The sequence below is a fragment of the Vanellus vanellus genome (genome assembly GCF_965231255.1).
Source record: "Vanellus vanellus genome assembly, chromosome: 10".
Lineage (NCBI taxonomy): Eukaryota > Metazoa > Chordata > Aves > Charadriiformes > Charadriidae > Vanellus > Vanellus vanellus.
In genome coordinates this window covers 12,965,542-12,981,731 of record NC_138915.1, presented here as the reverse complement: position 1 = coordinate 12,981,731, position 16,190 = coordinate 12,965,542, and the positions used below count along the sequence as shown (strand labels likewise).

Here is a 16,190-nt window from a genome sequence, read left to right as displayed (position 1 = left end):
TTGATATTTTTATAACCAGGGCTCAAGATGAGAATAATTCAGGGCTAGCCTTCCCCTCCCACCCCCCTGAAAAAAAAACCTTGAGGCAAAATAGGGGTTTTAGTATTCCTGAAAAGTAGGGGAAAGCGGTGGCAATGTTGTGAAGCAGCTCAAAAACTTGACAAGTAGCTCATTTTTCCTTTTCACCCTATCTGAGCAGGAGCAATGGAAAGAAGATGACAAAAGATAAGCATTTAGGCTACTGTTGCGCCTATTAAAAAGCCTCATCTCCATGCCCATTTCTATTTGAGTGGAGCAAACCTGCTCAGCAGGGAGGCTCTGAAGCCAGGCTGGCAGCAGAATCGCCTCCTGCTCCAGAAGCACCCCACCTTTTGGGAACATGGGTGATAGGTGCCAGCATCATCAAGGAGAAGGATTTATTAAGGCAGCCTGTGGTTACCTGCAGAGACGAGAGAAGGCTGCTGGCCTCATGCTACCAGACTGGCTGTAACTGCTCCCCCAAGTCAAACACAACACGCACAGCAAGACAAAACCACTCTGGTTCCCAAGAAGTCAACAGAACTCACACGTAGAAGCTATTAGAGCAAAACCGTTTAATAAAATATCACTTCAACAAGCTTTTACATACAATATATAAAAACACTTTAAAAGCCTAGTGTGTTTTAAACCTTCTCATACTGGAACAGACGCCAGAAGTTGTTGAAACAAGACCAAAAAGAGCGGGGTGAGGGGGACACGAAACACCTCATCTTGGCATCTGCAACAATGAAAACGCATCCCCACAGAAGCTGACTCAGCATCAAAGCTTCCAGTGTGAGCTCACAGCATCAACCGGTGCCAGCCACGAGCCCGACACTGGCACAGCAGAAAGACTTGCCAGATCCTGATGTCCTTGTCCATTCCCTGCCTGCATTCACATCAAACTTAACATGAATTTGTCACTTGTTTCCCCTTCCAGCAGCAACTGAGGCGTTTTAGCTCCCTCTCTGGGCCATTTCTCTCCATAGCAGCAAGTCGGGACCCTGTGCAGCAGAACCCAGTACACCCTTCCACATTTGAGCCTGAAAAACATCCCTACGGTCTGTTAATGATTTACATTGAGCTTCTTCGTTGGAGAAAGCTTTGTGGAGATTAGTGCATCTCAGAAGGAGTTGTATTATACAGCACACCAGGCAGAGAGGCAGCAACGCTGTTTTCCTACAGGAACAAGAGATACCCTGCAATACAAATGTATCAATTCATGCACGTTCAGCCCTCCAGGATTCCTACAAAAAAAACAAACAAAACAAAACAAAAACAAACCAACCCCAAAACTACCACCATTATCTGTCACTCCACTCCCAAACACCAGTTTACTGAAGACTTATTCCTTGCATCACATCATTCCTTCTGTCCTGGATGGCTTTTAGGAAGACCATCGTTAAAAGGAAGTGAGCCCAGCTGCTCCTTCATTCTCCTTGGCCATGTATGGCAGGACAGGAGCAAAGATACCGACTTCTGTTTCCTGACTGCCTGCAGCCTCTTTTCAGACCCTGAAGGTGAGAAAATCTCAGCTAAATCAATGTGTTGCTACACTGACAACCAACAGAGCTGAAACAAAATTAACAACTGCAAGTGCTCATCCCAAAACCTCTGGTGGAAGAACCTACTGTTCCAGCTCTCCCAGCAGCTCTCGGGGGAACATCCCCATTTACAGCCATACTGAGAGCAGCAGAGATGATGAGAAAGGCATTACACAGCAATGGAGATGGGGTGCTCCTGCTGGGGCAGGTGCTGTGTCCCAATCACCCATGCACATCATCATTCCCTGGCATGTCTCCCACTGAAGGATGGGCTGCCTTTCACATAAAAAACCCATTCTTGGCAAGAACTTCTACATGTACCTGCTGGAGTACATCACCCCACCGTCATGCAAGTCCCCACACTCTGGAAAGTGGTAATGCCAGCCCAGCCCAGCCAATGCAGAACACCTCTAAGGGATTTGGGGTGGGGTTTTTTGGTAATTTTCTCTTGTAGGTTAGAGCTCTGCTCTGCACGCAGCTGCATTGGGACAGACTGTCCAAAGAGCTGAGCTCTGCATCTGGGCTGCCTCATCACCTGCAGGAGAAGGGCTGCAGCTGATGGAATTAAGCAAGCAGCTTTTTTTGTGGCAATGGTAAATGCAAAGAAGGAAGGAACATAACCAAGGCAGAAAGTATGGAAATGAGCCACTCTCACGAGAGCACAACCTGGTTTTCCCAACAGTTTTGTCATTTTAGTTGCTTGCAGGGACCAGGGAGATGAAGTTTGTGCTCTGCAGAGGCAGGTAAAGGTTTCACATCCTCCCCTGCCACCATTCCAGCAGAGCTGGCAACAGGGACCCTGGACCAGGACCAGTACAATGTACCTTAAACAGGGATGCACTTCCTGTCCCACATGGTTACAGTTCTAAGAGCATCACCAACGCCAGCCAAAGTGGCCAGAGAACGTCATGGTAGACATGAGTCTGAGGCCCAAGGTTATTTACAGTAAGCGGCATGGCTGAAACACACATTGCCTATGCCAGCTAGCCTGACACAGACAGGTCAAGCACGCTGGAAGCCTGCCCCACCACAAGAGAGCACCTCAGCACATTTCAAAAGCTGAGCAGTCAGCTAGCAAGCGAGAAAGGCGCTCTACAGTGCAGGAAGCTTGGTGACTTTCAGAACACATGATGAGGAAAGGGCCTGGAGAGTCATCCATGGTGCTTAGTTTCAATCAGCAGTGCCGGTGCTGCAATTCCAGTAAGGGGTATAAATAACACCAGAGAAGAAGCCAAACTGCCATCTACGTGCAGTGCAATGGCAGGGGGAGGACAGGAGAACCCCCAGATATAGCATGAACTTGCTCCTTATCCACCTGGCCTGGACACAGCCCCCTGTGTCCCCTTCTGCATCCACCCCAGGACAGCCAAGCACATTTTGGATTGCACACACCACCTCTGTACAGAGGGAAGCACAGGCTTTCCAGGTACCAGGGCAGAAAAAGTGCAAGCTAAATAGCAGTGAACAGCTGACAGCTGTTGTACACATATACTGGCAAACAAATGCATATGTAACAGCCTGAGCACCTGGGAAGAAGCACATTTAAGAGATTTCCCTGCCACTACATGTTTATGAGGCTGCAACTCATCAGAAAATTTGGGACTGGGCATATTTGGTGGGGGAAAAAACCCCACAATGAATCAACAGGAGCCGTAAGTTTTCAGATCGATTCCAGCATCCTAACAGCCCAGACAGGGGAAAACTTTGGAAATCAGAAGCAGTGTTGTAAGAAATAAGGGCTGGAACCTGTGAGCAGAGGGACTGAGCCTGTCGGCAACTTCCTTTGACTTCTAAGTGAGAGAGAACAGCAGTAGAGGAGGGCAGGGGAGGCTGGGCATGAAGGGAGAGTCAAGTGCAGTTTCTAGGATGCCATTCCAAGCAGGAATCCTCCCGCAAATCCTCCAGTCAGGATAACATTCTTCTTCAGAAATATGATCACCTAGGCAGGGGAGAGAAGAGCCAACAGTGTTCAACAACAGCAGGTCACCCACCCGCCCTCCCCATAAGACGACATCCCTCAGGCTGTTCTCCAAGGTGAGTCACACTCGGAGAGAGCATACTGCTCAGGTCTGGGAAAGTATCTAATTACCTCCCCTCCCTGATCTCCCTGCTGCATGTACAGCTCCTGAACTGACCCAGCACAGCCTGGATGCTCCAAGAGCTGCAGTCCAAGCCTACATGCTCCAGTGTTCTCTCACAACCAGCACAGTCAGTCTGACAGAAGGGGCCGCTGAGCGTGCGTGCCAGACCAGGGTACAGCAGAGCTCAGGGTAACTAGGCCAGACCTGCTTAGCTTTTCTTGTCAGACTGAAGAGGCACTTCACAACCCCCACAACCCCAGCATGTTTTCTCCCAACCTCAAGGAATTTGTAGCAACACATGGTGAGCTGGTGTCATGCCTGGAAGCCACCCTGGCTGTCTCAAATATGCATAGATAGCTTTGCCATCTCTCCAGTTTTGCTGTCACACAAGCATTCCCTCCTTGTATTTGCACAATGGAAGATCTGCAAGAGCCCAAGAGTCAATCCTGGTTTCTGCTGCCCCTCCAGCTAAGCACCTGCATGTGCCCTTGGGAGAGTTGTCTCACCTCATCCACTTTGCTTTTCACTTCTGGAGACACTTTGTTACCACTGCTGTGAAATTTCAGCTGCTGCTTGGCTTTGTTCACATCCCGTTCTACTAGTTTCCAGTCCACTTTGATGTATCCTGTGTGGTTTGCGATCTAGAGTTTTGAGGGGTGGAAAGAAAGTTCCTGGAGTAAAGTCCTGCCTGACCATGGCTAAACAGACCCCCTTGCCCACCCACCTTTCCTGACCACAGCCCACCCACTGCTCCAGTGGTCTGAGAGGATGAGCACACTAGCTTAAAAATTGGACAAAGGACCACCCCTGTAGCTGTATTAACTGTCCTGCAACATCTGTCTTCCACAGTAATCCCCTAACAGCAGGGAACACATTGCAGCTTAGCCTGTTTCAGCCTCTATTTGCTAATGTAAAGCTGGCATCACCTCCCCTTTGCAACTGCCACGTATGTTGTTGGGACTCTCTGCAGCTTTCCTGCTGCTGTGAGTGGACACAGCTATTAATAGCTTGTTCCTCTCTAAATATTTTATCTGGTCAGGATGATTCACCAGTGAAACTCTCCCTGCTCAGAGCAAGCTTTTGGGCTTTCAGCAGAACAAGCAGAGCCAGAAGAGCAGGAAGAACAAGTCACACACAGACAGCGCCTAAGAAGCAAACAAGACTGCTGAGTGAGGCCTCAGAGCCGTTCTGCCTCCTGCAGGATGTAAAAGCTAGATGTCCACACCCAAGCAGCTCCCCTCAGTGCCAGTGCTCTTGGAAACCAGGAGAGATGGTTAAGGACAGAGAGACAGATCTCTGTTTCTCTCCTCTTCCCCAATGCTTTACAGAAAGCCCTGTCTGTGCTGGCCTGACTCCTCAGGAAGCATATCGTAGACATGGAACAATTCCTTCCTGACATCCAGGGCTGTTCCTCCAGGAACACCATCTCCACAGGCACAGGTCTAAGTACAGTAGCCAGCTCTAACCAGATAGTCCTGCAGCAGCAGCATGGTTTGCCACAGCCGAAGGCTGCCTCAGGTGCCCCTGCAGTAACAGCCCGCACATGCCTTTGTCAGCGGACCCTAAGCGAATAGCATCTTTTGGCAATCCTTAGGTTTACATACACTGATCCTGTTTTGCTGCCACATCTAATCACCCCAGGGAACACATGCCCTTGACATCAGGGCCACACAGAGCTCCTGGCAGATCTGGGAACTGGCCCCACCCATCCCATCACTACACAGCCTTTCGTCCCCACCAGCACAGTTGTCAGAAAGCATGGTCCACTGTTCATACACACCTGAAGTAGGAAAAAGCCACCTCCCACTGCTGTCGCTGCCAGCTTTCCAACTTTCTGGAAGATGAATCCAGTACACCTACAAATCAACCAGGATCCAGTCAGGAGAACAAGACACCAAACACACGCCCCTCAGCATGCTTCCCACAGGCAAGGCTGCCTTTGGCAGTAATTACCCAAGGCTCAGAGACAGCCTGACAAACGGCAGAAGAAACCCACATGCAACCAGAGAGACAGAGAAAGGATATTCCCCCAGCCAAAAGTGATGCTTTATAGCTTTTTACTTCTCACTATTGCATTTCAGCCTTTTGCAGTTTTGATTCTTATCTCTTCAACTTCCCCCAGAAGAGTAATCGGAAACACATGATTTAACCAAAATCAACAAGTGATTTTAGTTTGGTTTTTTTTTAACTGGTATCATCTCTGAAGGGAAATTAGGCAGCACATCTGCTGCTGTTCCATAATAGAACACAGGGAGCAGGTCACAAGACAAGTTGCTTTGCTGCCCAAACAACTGCTTACTTTTCAGTTTTGTTTCTCAGAAGAGAAAAATTCTGAAACAAGCAGACAGCAGTGGTCTAAAGCTATACTGGTCTCCAAACTGGGTTACATGCTTTCAATATGAAAAACATTGTTGCAGCCACCAGAACTCAAGAAAGCACCATCCGATTGCTCAGTCATGCAGCAGAAGGCTAGTGTATTGTATCACCCCAAACTGACTTTACTTTGAGGACAGTTTCCTTATCAACGTTGCAAAACAACACAGCGATCTCCTCTTACCCATTTCTGAACACATACATTTAGTGAAGATACAAGAGAGAGGTGTCCAGCTCATATTTTTATCAGAAAATTAAGATCTATCATACATTTTTAAATGGTTGCCCCTATGCCAGACAAAGAAAACAGGCATGGCAAGAAGCAAAGCAGTGTGACTGCACCGAGTTTTCAACTCAAGCAACGCTGCTGTGGGAACGAAGCTGCAAACAGAGCCACAAGCCACCAGCCCCAGCACTTGCTACAAGCAACAGAAAACACCAGGAACCATGCCCACAGGTGCAATCAGCCACCTCCACAGGAGATTTTTGTGCAGATGCCTGAAGCACATCCACCTCCAGGGAAGAAGGTATCCTTGTTCCAAGAGGCTCCTATTTGCCTGTCCTAAATTCAACACCACCACTTTATGCCAGAAGTTAAAGAGAATTATCTCACCTCAAAAATTAAAGTCTGATGCTATTTTCTTCCCTAGGAGATAGTGTCAACTCTTCAGCTCCCCGTTAGAGACAGCTTTTAAGACCTCCCGCCGTTCAGCAGAGCGTGCCAGTGCACAGTGGGCTGAGCAAGCTGGGCACCTGCCTTCTCTGAAAGACTGCCAGATGACCACCCTGCACCTGTCACTGTGTTCCCAAAAGCCCAGCGAGTGCCCACAGGCATCCTGCCTGCCACAAGCAGCAATGGCAACCCCAGCACATCTTACCATCCCGTGACCCCTCCGATCACCAGCTGCGTGGCCACATTGTATTTCTCAGCGCTCGACCCCGAGCTGGGGGCAAAGACCTTGCGCCACCAGGGCCGGTTCTTGGTGTACTCTGCCAGGTCCAGCACGTTGAACGAGTCCTCCTTCACACCTGCAGGCACCCGGAGAGTCTCAGTGCCAGGACTGCGGCCCCACGGCCCCCTGCCTGGGGCCTCCCTAGGGACACGGGACCCCCGCCCAGTCACACAGCCCACGGGGCCTGGCACTCCTCCCGGGCCTTTGGGAACCCCCAGGTCCCACGCCCTCCCCCGAGGGCCGCAGCCCCCCCTCAGGGCCCCTCAGACTCCGTCCCCGGGGCCCCTCACCCCCCTCGGTGCTCCCGCAGGTCATGCCCTGAGGAAGGGGGGTGGGCTGAGGAGCTTCGTCCCGAGAGCCGCCCCCAGGGCGTCCTGCGGCCGTTCAGGCCGACAGGCGGTGCCAAGCCCCGCTAGCGGCCGCCGCGCGTTGCCAATGGAAACAGCGTCGCGCAGGCCACGGACCCCGCTCTCCGCCGGGGGAGGGGGAGGGGGAGGGGAAGGGGAAGGGGGGGCGGGGGCTAGATGGGAGAACCGGGGACCCCGCCGCCAGGGTGGAGAGGAGTGGGAGGACCCGCCGCCGCCGTCCCAGGCCGCCCCGCCCCACCTCCGCTCGGCACCGCCATGGCGCCGCTGGGCTCCGCTCACCGCCGCCACGGGGCCGCAGCGGGCACGTGACCACGAGGCGCAGGCGCAGACGCCTGACGTATCACGCCCCGCCCCTCCCTCGGTACGTCACGGAGAGGAGGAAGGCGTGTAGCGGCGGCGCGCGGGCACGCGCGTGGGTGGGGGCCGGCCGCGGGCACGCGCGGGCACCGGCCGGGAGCGCGCTGGCGGCCGCTTTTTGCCGTTCGCTTTCAACGAGCGCGGCCGTGCCGGGCGGGAGCTCGGCCACGGGTGGGACGGGGGAGCGCCGGGAGGGTAACGGTGAGGACAGGGGTGGGTTGAGGCAAAGGCAGTTTAATGGGTAGAGCAAAAGCGGCGCACAGAAGCGGAGCAAAACAAAACGTTCATTCCCCGCGCCCCGCGGGCGGGCGGGCGGGCGTTCAGCCGTCCCCGGGAGAGCGGGGCGCCGTCGCGCGTGACGGTGACTCGGGAAGACAAACGCCATCACTCCGAACGTCCCCCCTCTTCCTTCTTCCCCAGCTTTATACGCTGGGCATGACGTCATACGGTCTGGAATGTCCCTTTGGTCAGTGGGGGACAGCTGTCCCGGCTGTGTCCCCTCACAGCTTCTTGTGTCCCCCCCCCCGCCCCCGCTGGTGGGGGGTGTGAGGGGCAGAAAAGGCCTCGAGTCTGTGCGAGCACTGCTCAGCAATGGCTGAAACATCCCGGTGTTATCAACTCTAACCCATAACGTCGCCCTGCGCTGGCTCCTATGAAGAAAATTGACGCTGTCCCAGCCAAAACCAGCACAGCAGCTCAGCGCCCTGGCACGTGGGGCAGGACTTTTCCCGTGTTGGGTGACACGGAGGAGCGGGGCAGGCCTGCGGTGGAGTTGGGGTCTCGGGCATGTTGGAAGCGGCGTGGAGGGTCCAGCACGCACCCCCAGCTCTGCCCCGATGTGCCCCTGAGCCGCTTTGGGCAGCCCAGGCGAGCTGCCTGGCGGGAAAGCGCTTTATTGTCTCCCCTGGAACAATGATCCTTCCAATTTCTGAGCCATTACTCACCTGAACTCTTGCAGAACAAAATCCACCTACTGCCCACCTGAGGACGCAGCTGCCCAGGGAGTAGCAAAGCCAGAAAACCTGAGATACTTCAGGCAAAATAAAAGAGAAACTCCTGGAGAGGCTGTAAGCAAGGGAGGAGCGGACTTGACCTTCCTGTGGGCTTAGCGGAAACCAGTGCATGAGTGGGAGCAGAAGCAGAGGCAGCGCAGGACGGGTCGGGGAACAGACAATGTTCTGGGAACCAACGGCAACATTCTGCCGCTGTGGCCGGGACATCCTGCTTGCAAACAGCCCCACACCTCCTTCCCCCTCAAGCAGGCAGGGACGTGTCAGAGCCGCAGCAGCATTGCACGTGTTTCCTGCACTGCCCTGATTAGGGGGAACTGGCTGGAGCAGTGTGTGCGCACCCCAACCAAAGTGGTGGGACAGCGCTTCCCTGGGGACCGAGGGGTCTTGCACACTGTTGTGCCGTGGGGACTGGTGGCTGCTGCCCACAGCAGCTTTGGGCCTTGAGACCCAGTGGTCTGATGTGCTGAGGGTCAGGCAAGGCTCAGCTGGAGGGATGGGTGCTGTGGGGGTGCAGGAGCTGGGTGTCCAGCCCAGTGCCCAGCCCTTGAACCCCAGGAACCATGTAGACATGATGCTCCAAAGGGTTTTTTCTCTCATAACCACCCGGAGAAAGAGACTGCACTCCACAAGGGTTTATTTACTCTCTGGCAACTGGAGAGATCCTACATTTGCTCTCCTGGGCAGCCGAAGCCCCATAGCATTGCTCGGGATCAGGGCTCCCCTCTGCCCCCACCACGTTCCTGGAGAGCCCCGGTCGTCCTGTCCCCAGCAGATCAGAGGGCAGCTCCTGCAGGTGCAGTGTGGTCACCCTTTGGTGACCCAGTAATCAGATGTAGCTGTTAGCGAGATTGTCGGACAGATCCTACACCGACTACTGAGCAGCCAAGAGCACCATGTCTCTGCTGGGTTTCCGCCTCGTCTCTAGGCAGGGCTGGCAGCAAGCAGAGCAGCTTCCCTGGGAAAAGAAGATGTGGAGGCTGGGGAAGGGATGGTTGATGAGGAGGGGGCAAGCGGGCGCCTGGCAGCAGCGTTTCATCTTGGAAATCCCATCCAACACCAGTGTCAGGTGGCACTGGGGTCTCCTGCATGTTTGGTATGTGGTGGGCTTCCACCCCCATACAGCACACATCTCTAGTTTTGTCTCCCTGCCCTGGGCAAAGGGCTGCCCCGGTGCCCTGGGGCCAGGCAGGGTTCCTCTTGTGCCTCCTCCCCAGTGCCAGCTGGGGGTCCTCCACACACATGGTCCCAGGGGTACCCGCTGGCCTGAGCATCTGCAGCATGGTCCCATCTTTCCCGGAGCACGTGCACCATCTCCCGGGGCACATGCTCGGCTTCCTTCCACAGTGGGGAAGAAGATGGGCTGACGGGGGGGGGGCGGGCTGGAGGGGCTGCAGGGCTGAGGGCTCCTGTGCAGTGGGGTCAGGCCCCGCTTGGCACAGAGGGTGGCACAGGGGCCAGCAGGCACAGCGGCAGAGCCCAGCACTAGCACCTCAGCACCCCACAGCCACTGGGACTCCCGGCAAGGCGCCTTCCTGGTGAGCAGCCCTGTTCAGCTCAGGAGATAGAGGCATGAAAAGCCGTTCCCCGTCTCAAAGGCTTCCCCTCCCTCCCAGCAACACCACCTCCTCCCATCCTGCACGGCCAGGCTGAGCTGCAGCTCACCAGTGGTATGGGGCAATAACACAGTCAGCAAAACCATGTCCCCCCCTGTGAGCCTGCACTTGCAGAGCCCCCAAAAATCCTCTGTAAATGGACCCACAATGCCCCTCCGGGCACCTTAGTGAGGCACCATACCTGGCCATCTCCGCCGGATGCCAGGGTCCCTCGTGGATAGGAAACGTGTCCCGGGTGTGCGGGGACCTGGAGGGCTGCAGTGTCCCAGGGCTCCCAAGCTGCTACTCCGGTGGCTCAGCGTGATGTGGCCCTGACGCTGCCGGCCTCGTGGCCCCAGCCATGCGGTGCTCTGCCAAGGCTGCCACCGTGTTGCTGCTTTTAGTACGGTGAGGAGAAACGTCTGAATTCCCCTTCCCCCAGCTGGGACATCCGCGCTGGTGTCACGCAGCCGCGCAGGGACAGCCCCGGCTCGGCGGCTGGTCGGGGGCACGCTGCAGCTTGCAGAAAGGAAATTTGCAGCTCAGCCCCGTCAAAGCAAGAGCGCGGGGATTTTCAGCGGGGTTTCTCTCTCTGACGCCGTCTCTCTCTTTTCTCATTTTCTGGAAATGAAACAAACGCGGGCTCCAGCCCTTCGTGCCGCTCGGTGTCTACGGGTGGGGGCGACAGCCTGTCTTCTTCACTCCCCCCCAGCTGCCATGGGGACTTTTCAGCGCAGGCCGGCTCTCCCCCAGCCTCCCCCACTTACACGCTGCAAAGGAAGAGGCTTTCTGCTCCCTCCTGCCAGCAGATGGGATTTCGGCCAGCCAGGTTTAGGGAATGGGAGGGCAGGCGGAGCAGGCTGGCACCAGGCACAGTGCTGTGCTGAGACTGGCAGTGAGCCCCCGGCCGCCCCTCGAGCCTTTCCTCTTGCCGAAAAGCGCTGATTTTGGGCAATGAATGGATGCAGCCAGCCTGGAGCACAGCAAACGTTATCAAGTGGCTGCTCAGGTGATACAGGCGCTCTCTTTCTGACCTGCTGCTGCCTTGCAGGTGACAGTGGGCAACTCCTGCTGCTCCCTGCAGCGGTTTCCCCAGATGTAAAAGGCGAATAACAATTCCTGGATGCGCCATAATCAACTCTTGGCCGTTTTTCTGCCCCTTTGGCCAGGAGAGTGGTCCGTCTTCCCTGACAATCCCCACACTTCGTGAGTCTGCACCCTCTCCTGTCGCTGCTTGGCCAGCAGGCACCTCTGCCAGCCCCGCGGACTGGGCATGTGGGGACAAGCCAAGCACGGTGCAGGGACACCCATGGGCGCTAGCTGCGGCAGCATCCTCATGCTTAGGGCTCTGCCCCAGCAGCAGGCACAGCCCGAGGCTGGGGGGCAGCTGGGTGGAGGGCTTCAGGCTGCACGGGAGCTTGCTACAGCTCCCTGCATCTAGTTCTCCTTTCTTCTTTGCAATGATCAAGAGAGGATTTTCTGGGACACTGCTTCTCTTAAACAGCTGTTCCCCGGGAGCACCGTTAAATTCCTGTTGTTAAATTTAGCCCCTTTTCTGGCTCTCCAGGAGCTCTGTCGGTGCGAGGGTGCCAGAGTCGAGCAGCACTGAGCACCGGGGGGATGGGTAAGGAAGGACACCACCGTGCCCCTTCCCCGCAGCCCCAAGCACAGCATCCGCGGAGGAGAGCTGTTTCTTGGGGGGTGCAGGGGAAGCTTTGCTGAACATGAGCAGCCCTGGGGGCTCGGGGCTTATTCCAGGAGTTTTTGGAGCAGGCGGGGTGTCTCAGGAAATGAGCTGAGCACAGTGCACAACAGACACCAAAAACCTGACACCCCTTGGGAACGTGACCCCATCTCCACACAGACCAAGCAGCAGCAACCCCCAGAGCAAGCCCAGGGGAGAGCAATTGCTCTGAGTCTCATTCAATCAGCCAGGGTATTTAGGTGACTTATGAAGGGCGTGTGTGTCTGGAGGCTGCTCTGGTTTTCCCCGGGGCTGCTCTGACACTTGAGGAGCAAAGATCCTTTAGCAATAGCCGTGTGAAGCCAGCGGCCACAGGGAGCATCCTCTGACTGGTGAGACCCCCCAAATGCTTGTTGTCCCCAGCTCCTGCAGGCAGAACCCCCCCAGGCACCGTGTGTCAGGAGTGTGGTCATTGTGCTCCCGCTGCCTCTGACGTGAGAAACGAGAGAGAAAGGAGAAATGCTCTGCTGACACACTTCTTGCATGGAAAGCCAGGGGAGGAGAGCAGGCTTATTTTTGGGACCTCCTCTGTGTCAGCATTCCTGCCCCGGGGCTAGGGAACATCAGGGCTGGATTTGCCGAGTACTCAGGGGTGTTGGTGCCATCGGCTCCGCTGTGCTGCTGCTCCCTCGGGGTCCCACTCTCTGTTTCGGCTGATCTGTGAGCTGCACGAGGCTGCAGCCCCTCTTTGCTCTGTCATTGCTGGGGTGCAGCGGCTGAGCAAGGTCTGTCAGGCATTTCTCCTCCGGCCTGGAGCTTTGGTTCCAAAGAAGAGAGGTTTTTTCCCCCAAGGACAGGTGTGGGCTTTGTTCCTGCAGTGATTTATTTGCACTAGGGCTGGGGTTTGTCTCTCCATCTGGGCAGAGACAAGAGCACCAGGAGAGATGCCTTTTTTAACTGGTGGGTTGGTGGTTTGTTTTAATTTATTTTCTTCCTAACTGAGACAGTGAGTTCTGAAAAAAAAAAAAACCAAACAAAACTGCTCCCCTTAAAGCACCTCTGCCCTTGCAAAGCACAGAGGGGCTGGTTACATGGGATAAACACATCCCCTGTCGCTAAACCCAGCTCCAGAGACGAGGCTGGAAACCCCCGCAGCATCCTTCGCTCCGGCTGTGCAGGGAGGTGCTGGAAAGGTGACAGGGATTTCCTACGGCATTTGGTGAAATGAGTCAGTGTGGCACGCATCCAGGTGGGCATGGCCGGCAGGCTGGGCAGGAGCCAGCTGGCAGCGTGCGCTTGGCAGCACGGGGAGGAAGCGTGGCAAGCCCACGCGGCGGGGACTTGCCAAGGGCATGTCTGTGGAAGAGCAGGGATGTGTCCTGCCGACCCTCCAGCTGCCACTCCTCTTTTTGGAGCAGCCGCGCACCAAAACCGAGCCCTCCCCAGGGCAGGCAGGGTCCAGGTGGGATGCTGGCAGCAGCGGGAGATGCTCCAGCTCAGAAGTGCTGGTACAAGGGGCCATGCCTGGTCCTTCCACCGGGTCACTGGTGCCACACAGCACAGCCAATGTCTTGGTGCCCTCTGCCCATATGAGTGCTGGGAAGGGTGAGTGCCCCGTGGGTGGCCACTGTGTCTGAGATGCTCTGCATTCCCGAGAAGCTGCCATGAGTCACTTGCTCTCTCACATACACACAAAAAAAAGTCCCAGGAGAGATTAGACATGGCTCACTTTGTTCTGAGTCATTTTTATCTGCCCCAGCCCTGTACTGAGCTGAGAACTGCACAATTCAGGGAAACAAACAGCACTTTCTACATGCATGTGGGTCATTGGCTCTGGCCAAGCAGGTTTCTCTGGGACTCTCTGTGGCAGGAGTCTGTCCTGGCTTTGCCATCACATTTGCAAGGGAGGAGAGTGCCCTGGCGCTGTCTCACGGGGAGATGTGGGGATGTGCAGATGTGCACATGCTGTGCCTCGCTCCAGGCAGGACCGGGATGCCAATGCCTCTCTGCAGTTCTCTCAAAGGCGCAACTGTCTGCTACCGCCTGGCCCATCCCGGCCCAGCCGTGCACGGGTGATGCTGACACTTTGCAGTGGCACCCACGTGGTTTTGCAGGGCCCTCAGAAGCACCAGGGCTGCTAATGCCGCCCCACTTGTGGCAGCCATGCGTGCTCTTGCTGGGGCGTACAGGCTCCGGCTTAGCAGGCTGTGCTGGGGGGGAACCGGGCTGTCCTCAGCACACTTCGCTCTGCACTGGCTCTCGCGTGTCTGCACAAAGCTACCCACTGCGTGCAGTGAGCGCCAGAATCTGGGTCCCCTCCCCAAGTTATTTTCAAGTGTTGTCCAGTTTCACACCTGGATTCCCCTTCCCACAGCTTTGAGTATCTTGGTAATATAATTTTCTTTCTGCTCCCTCAGGTTAGACCCCATCTCTCCAGTCTTCTCTTATGTCTCTGGGTCAGGAACCTGGAGCTGCCTCCCAGTAGCTGCAAATTGTTAAATCCAGCAATTCAGCACCTGCCAGTGTCACAACCATTAATTTCTGTGTCCAGGCTCCTGCCAGTGCAGCCCCCAAGGGAATCTTTGCCTGACTGCCCTCCGTGACCCCTGGATGTTGTCATCCCACAGTGTCTGGAGCATCCCTGCCAGAGTTAGAGGTGAAGAAGCCCCCATGCCACTCCATGCAGATCTCCAGCACCCGGAGCTGGAGTACCCCTCCTGACAGCCAACCCCAGCCCTACCATGTGCCCATCTTGTGCTGCCACACACCAACTGCCCCTTTTCATGGTCATGTTGTCTGCTTGGTGACGTTTTCCCCATCTGCTTGTTTCTGGAAGAAACACCTTTTCCAGACTTTCCGGGTGAGCACAATCTCACAGCACTGGGAGATTCCCAGACAGGATGACTGGAGTAAAGTCACGTCCATACTGAGGAGGACACTGGTGCCAGAAGCGCAACCCGGATCTCCCATGTCTCTCCGAGACCTCCAGACAACCCTTTCCCCTCCAGCACTGAACAATATCTTTCTACTTCACCGCGCCAGGGCAGGTGGTGCAAAGCACCTGGGGCATCCCTGAATATGACACACCACTTGTTTTGCCCCAAAATACTTGCTGGAAAACGCGGGATGGGCTGTTGCTCATCTTCCTCGCAAAGAAAAGGAGCCCCAGTCCAGGCACGGAGCCAGCCGCCGGCGCATGAGCTGGAGGAAATGTGTTTCTCGCTGGCTTTTTGCCTCTCCGGGAGCAGGCTGGGTGGTGCGGGGGGAGCGCTTTCTGCCCCGGCTCCTGCTGTGTCAGCCAGCCCCGGGGCGAGCGCAGGAAGGAGTGGGCAGCCCCTCAGCGGGTTGGGGTTTTACACGGGGCGAGGGGGAGTCCCCCCAGGCGCTCCTTGCTGCTGCTGCGGGAGCCCCAGCCAGACACAGCTGCCCGGGATGGTTTTCCTCCTCAGGCCTGGGGTTGCCATAAGGAGAGGGGTGGGAAGAGAGGCGGTGTACCCAGTGAGGTGGTGAGAACTGACTCCTTTCTGTGGGAGGGGGACAGAGCCATCACTGACCCCGCGGGCATGGATGCTCCTGCACAGTGAGCCTGTGGGGCTGGGATGCTCGAGGTCATTCCCAGGCTATGCTGGGGTACATGGGGCAGTGGGACATTGTGGAATGTGTTCCTACATCCACTGGGATTGCCCCTACCTGGGGGGCTCAGCTCCTATCTCCCATCCCCACTGCCTCCCTCTGTTGCCCAGGCACCTGTCACAGGGATGCTTCTGCACACACTGGGACTGTCACCAAAGGGGTCACCATCCCGTTGCACTTCTGCTGCCCTACAGCGTGATTTATGGGACATTTCCCCACCTCGCTCGTCCAGCAGACGCCAAGACCACACAGGGCGTTCCTCCTCATCTTCCTGCCTTCGTGAGCTGAGGAAGAACCACGTGCCGGCGTGTGCGTGTAAGCACGTGTGTGTGCATTTTGGGGGCGTGTGGGGGATTTCCTGGGTTTTAAAAAGAGATACTGAAAATTTGTGAGTTTAAAACTGAAGAAATTTGCAAAAGCGTTTCAGTGCATCTTCTCTGAGCTGTTCTGCAGGACTCTGGGAGAAGAAAAGGGTGAGGAAGAGCTGGTGGGAGGGGGTCTCCCAGAGATGACCCCAACCCTCTTCCTCCCACATGGCTCGAAGCGAGGTTGTATGGCTAAATCACCACTGCTT

At 55.7% G+C, this 16,190-nt stretch overlaps 1 protein-coding gene across 1 annotated transcript; it reads right to left on the bottom strand.

Moving 5' to 3' along the window:
* Positions 1 to 578: 578 nt before the first annotated feature.
* Positions 579 to 7,684, bottom strand: FUNDC2 (FUN14 domain containing 2). The gene is made up of 5 exons (XM_082488176.1): positions 7,576 to 7,684; positions 6,895 to 7,045; positions 5,424 to 5,499; positions 4,150 to 4,284; positions 579 to 3,501 (listed from the first exon to the last, which is right to left on the bottom strand). Exons 1-5 carry the CDS (start codon positions 7,592 to 7,594, stop codon positions 3,424 to 3,426), a joined length of 459 nt encoding a protein of 152 aa, XP_082344302.1. The 5' UTR covers positions 7,595 to 7,684; the 3' UTR covers positions 579 to 3,423.
* Positions 7,685 to 16,190: the final 8,506 nt, after the last annotated feature.

What these genes read in the sequence shown, in the direction of transcription:
- FUNDC2 (XM_082488176.1), bottom strand. An exon ending in ATCGGAGGGGTCACGGGATG is followed by an intron (nt 5,500 to 6,894) that starts GTAAGATGTGCT and finishes GTTGATTTGTAG; the next exon opens with GTGTACTGGATTCATCTTCC. An exon ending in TGAAAAGCAAAGTGGATGAG is followed by an intron (nt 3,502 to 4,149) that starts GTGAGACAACTC and finishes TCCCCTGCCTAG; the next exon opens with GTGATCATATTTCTGAAGAA.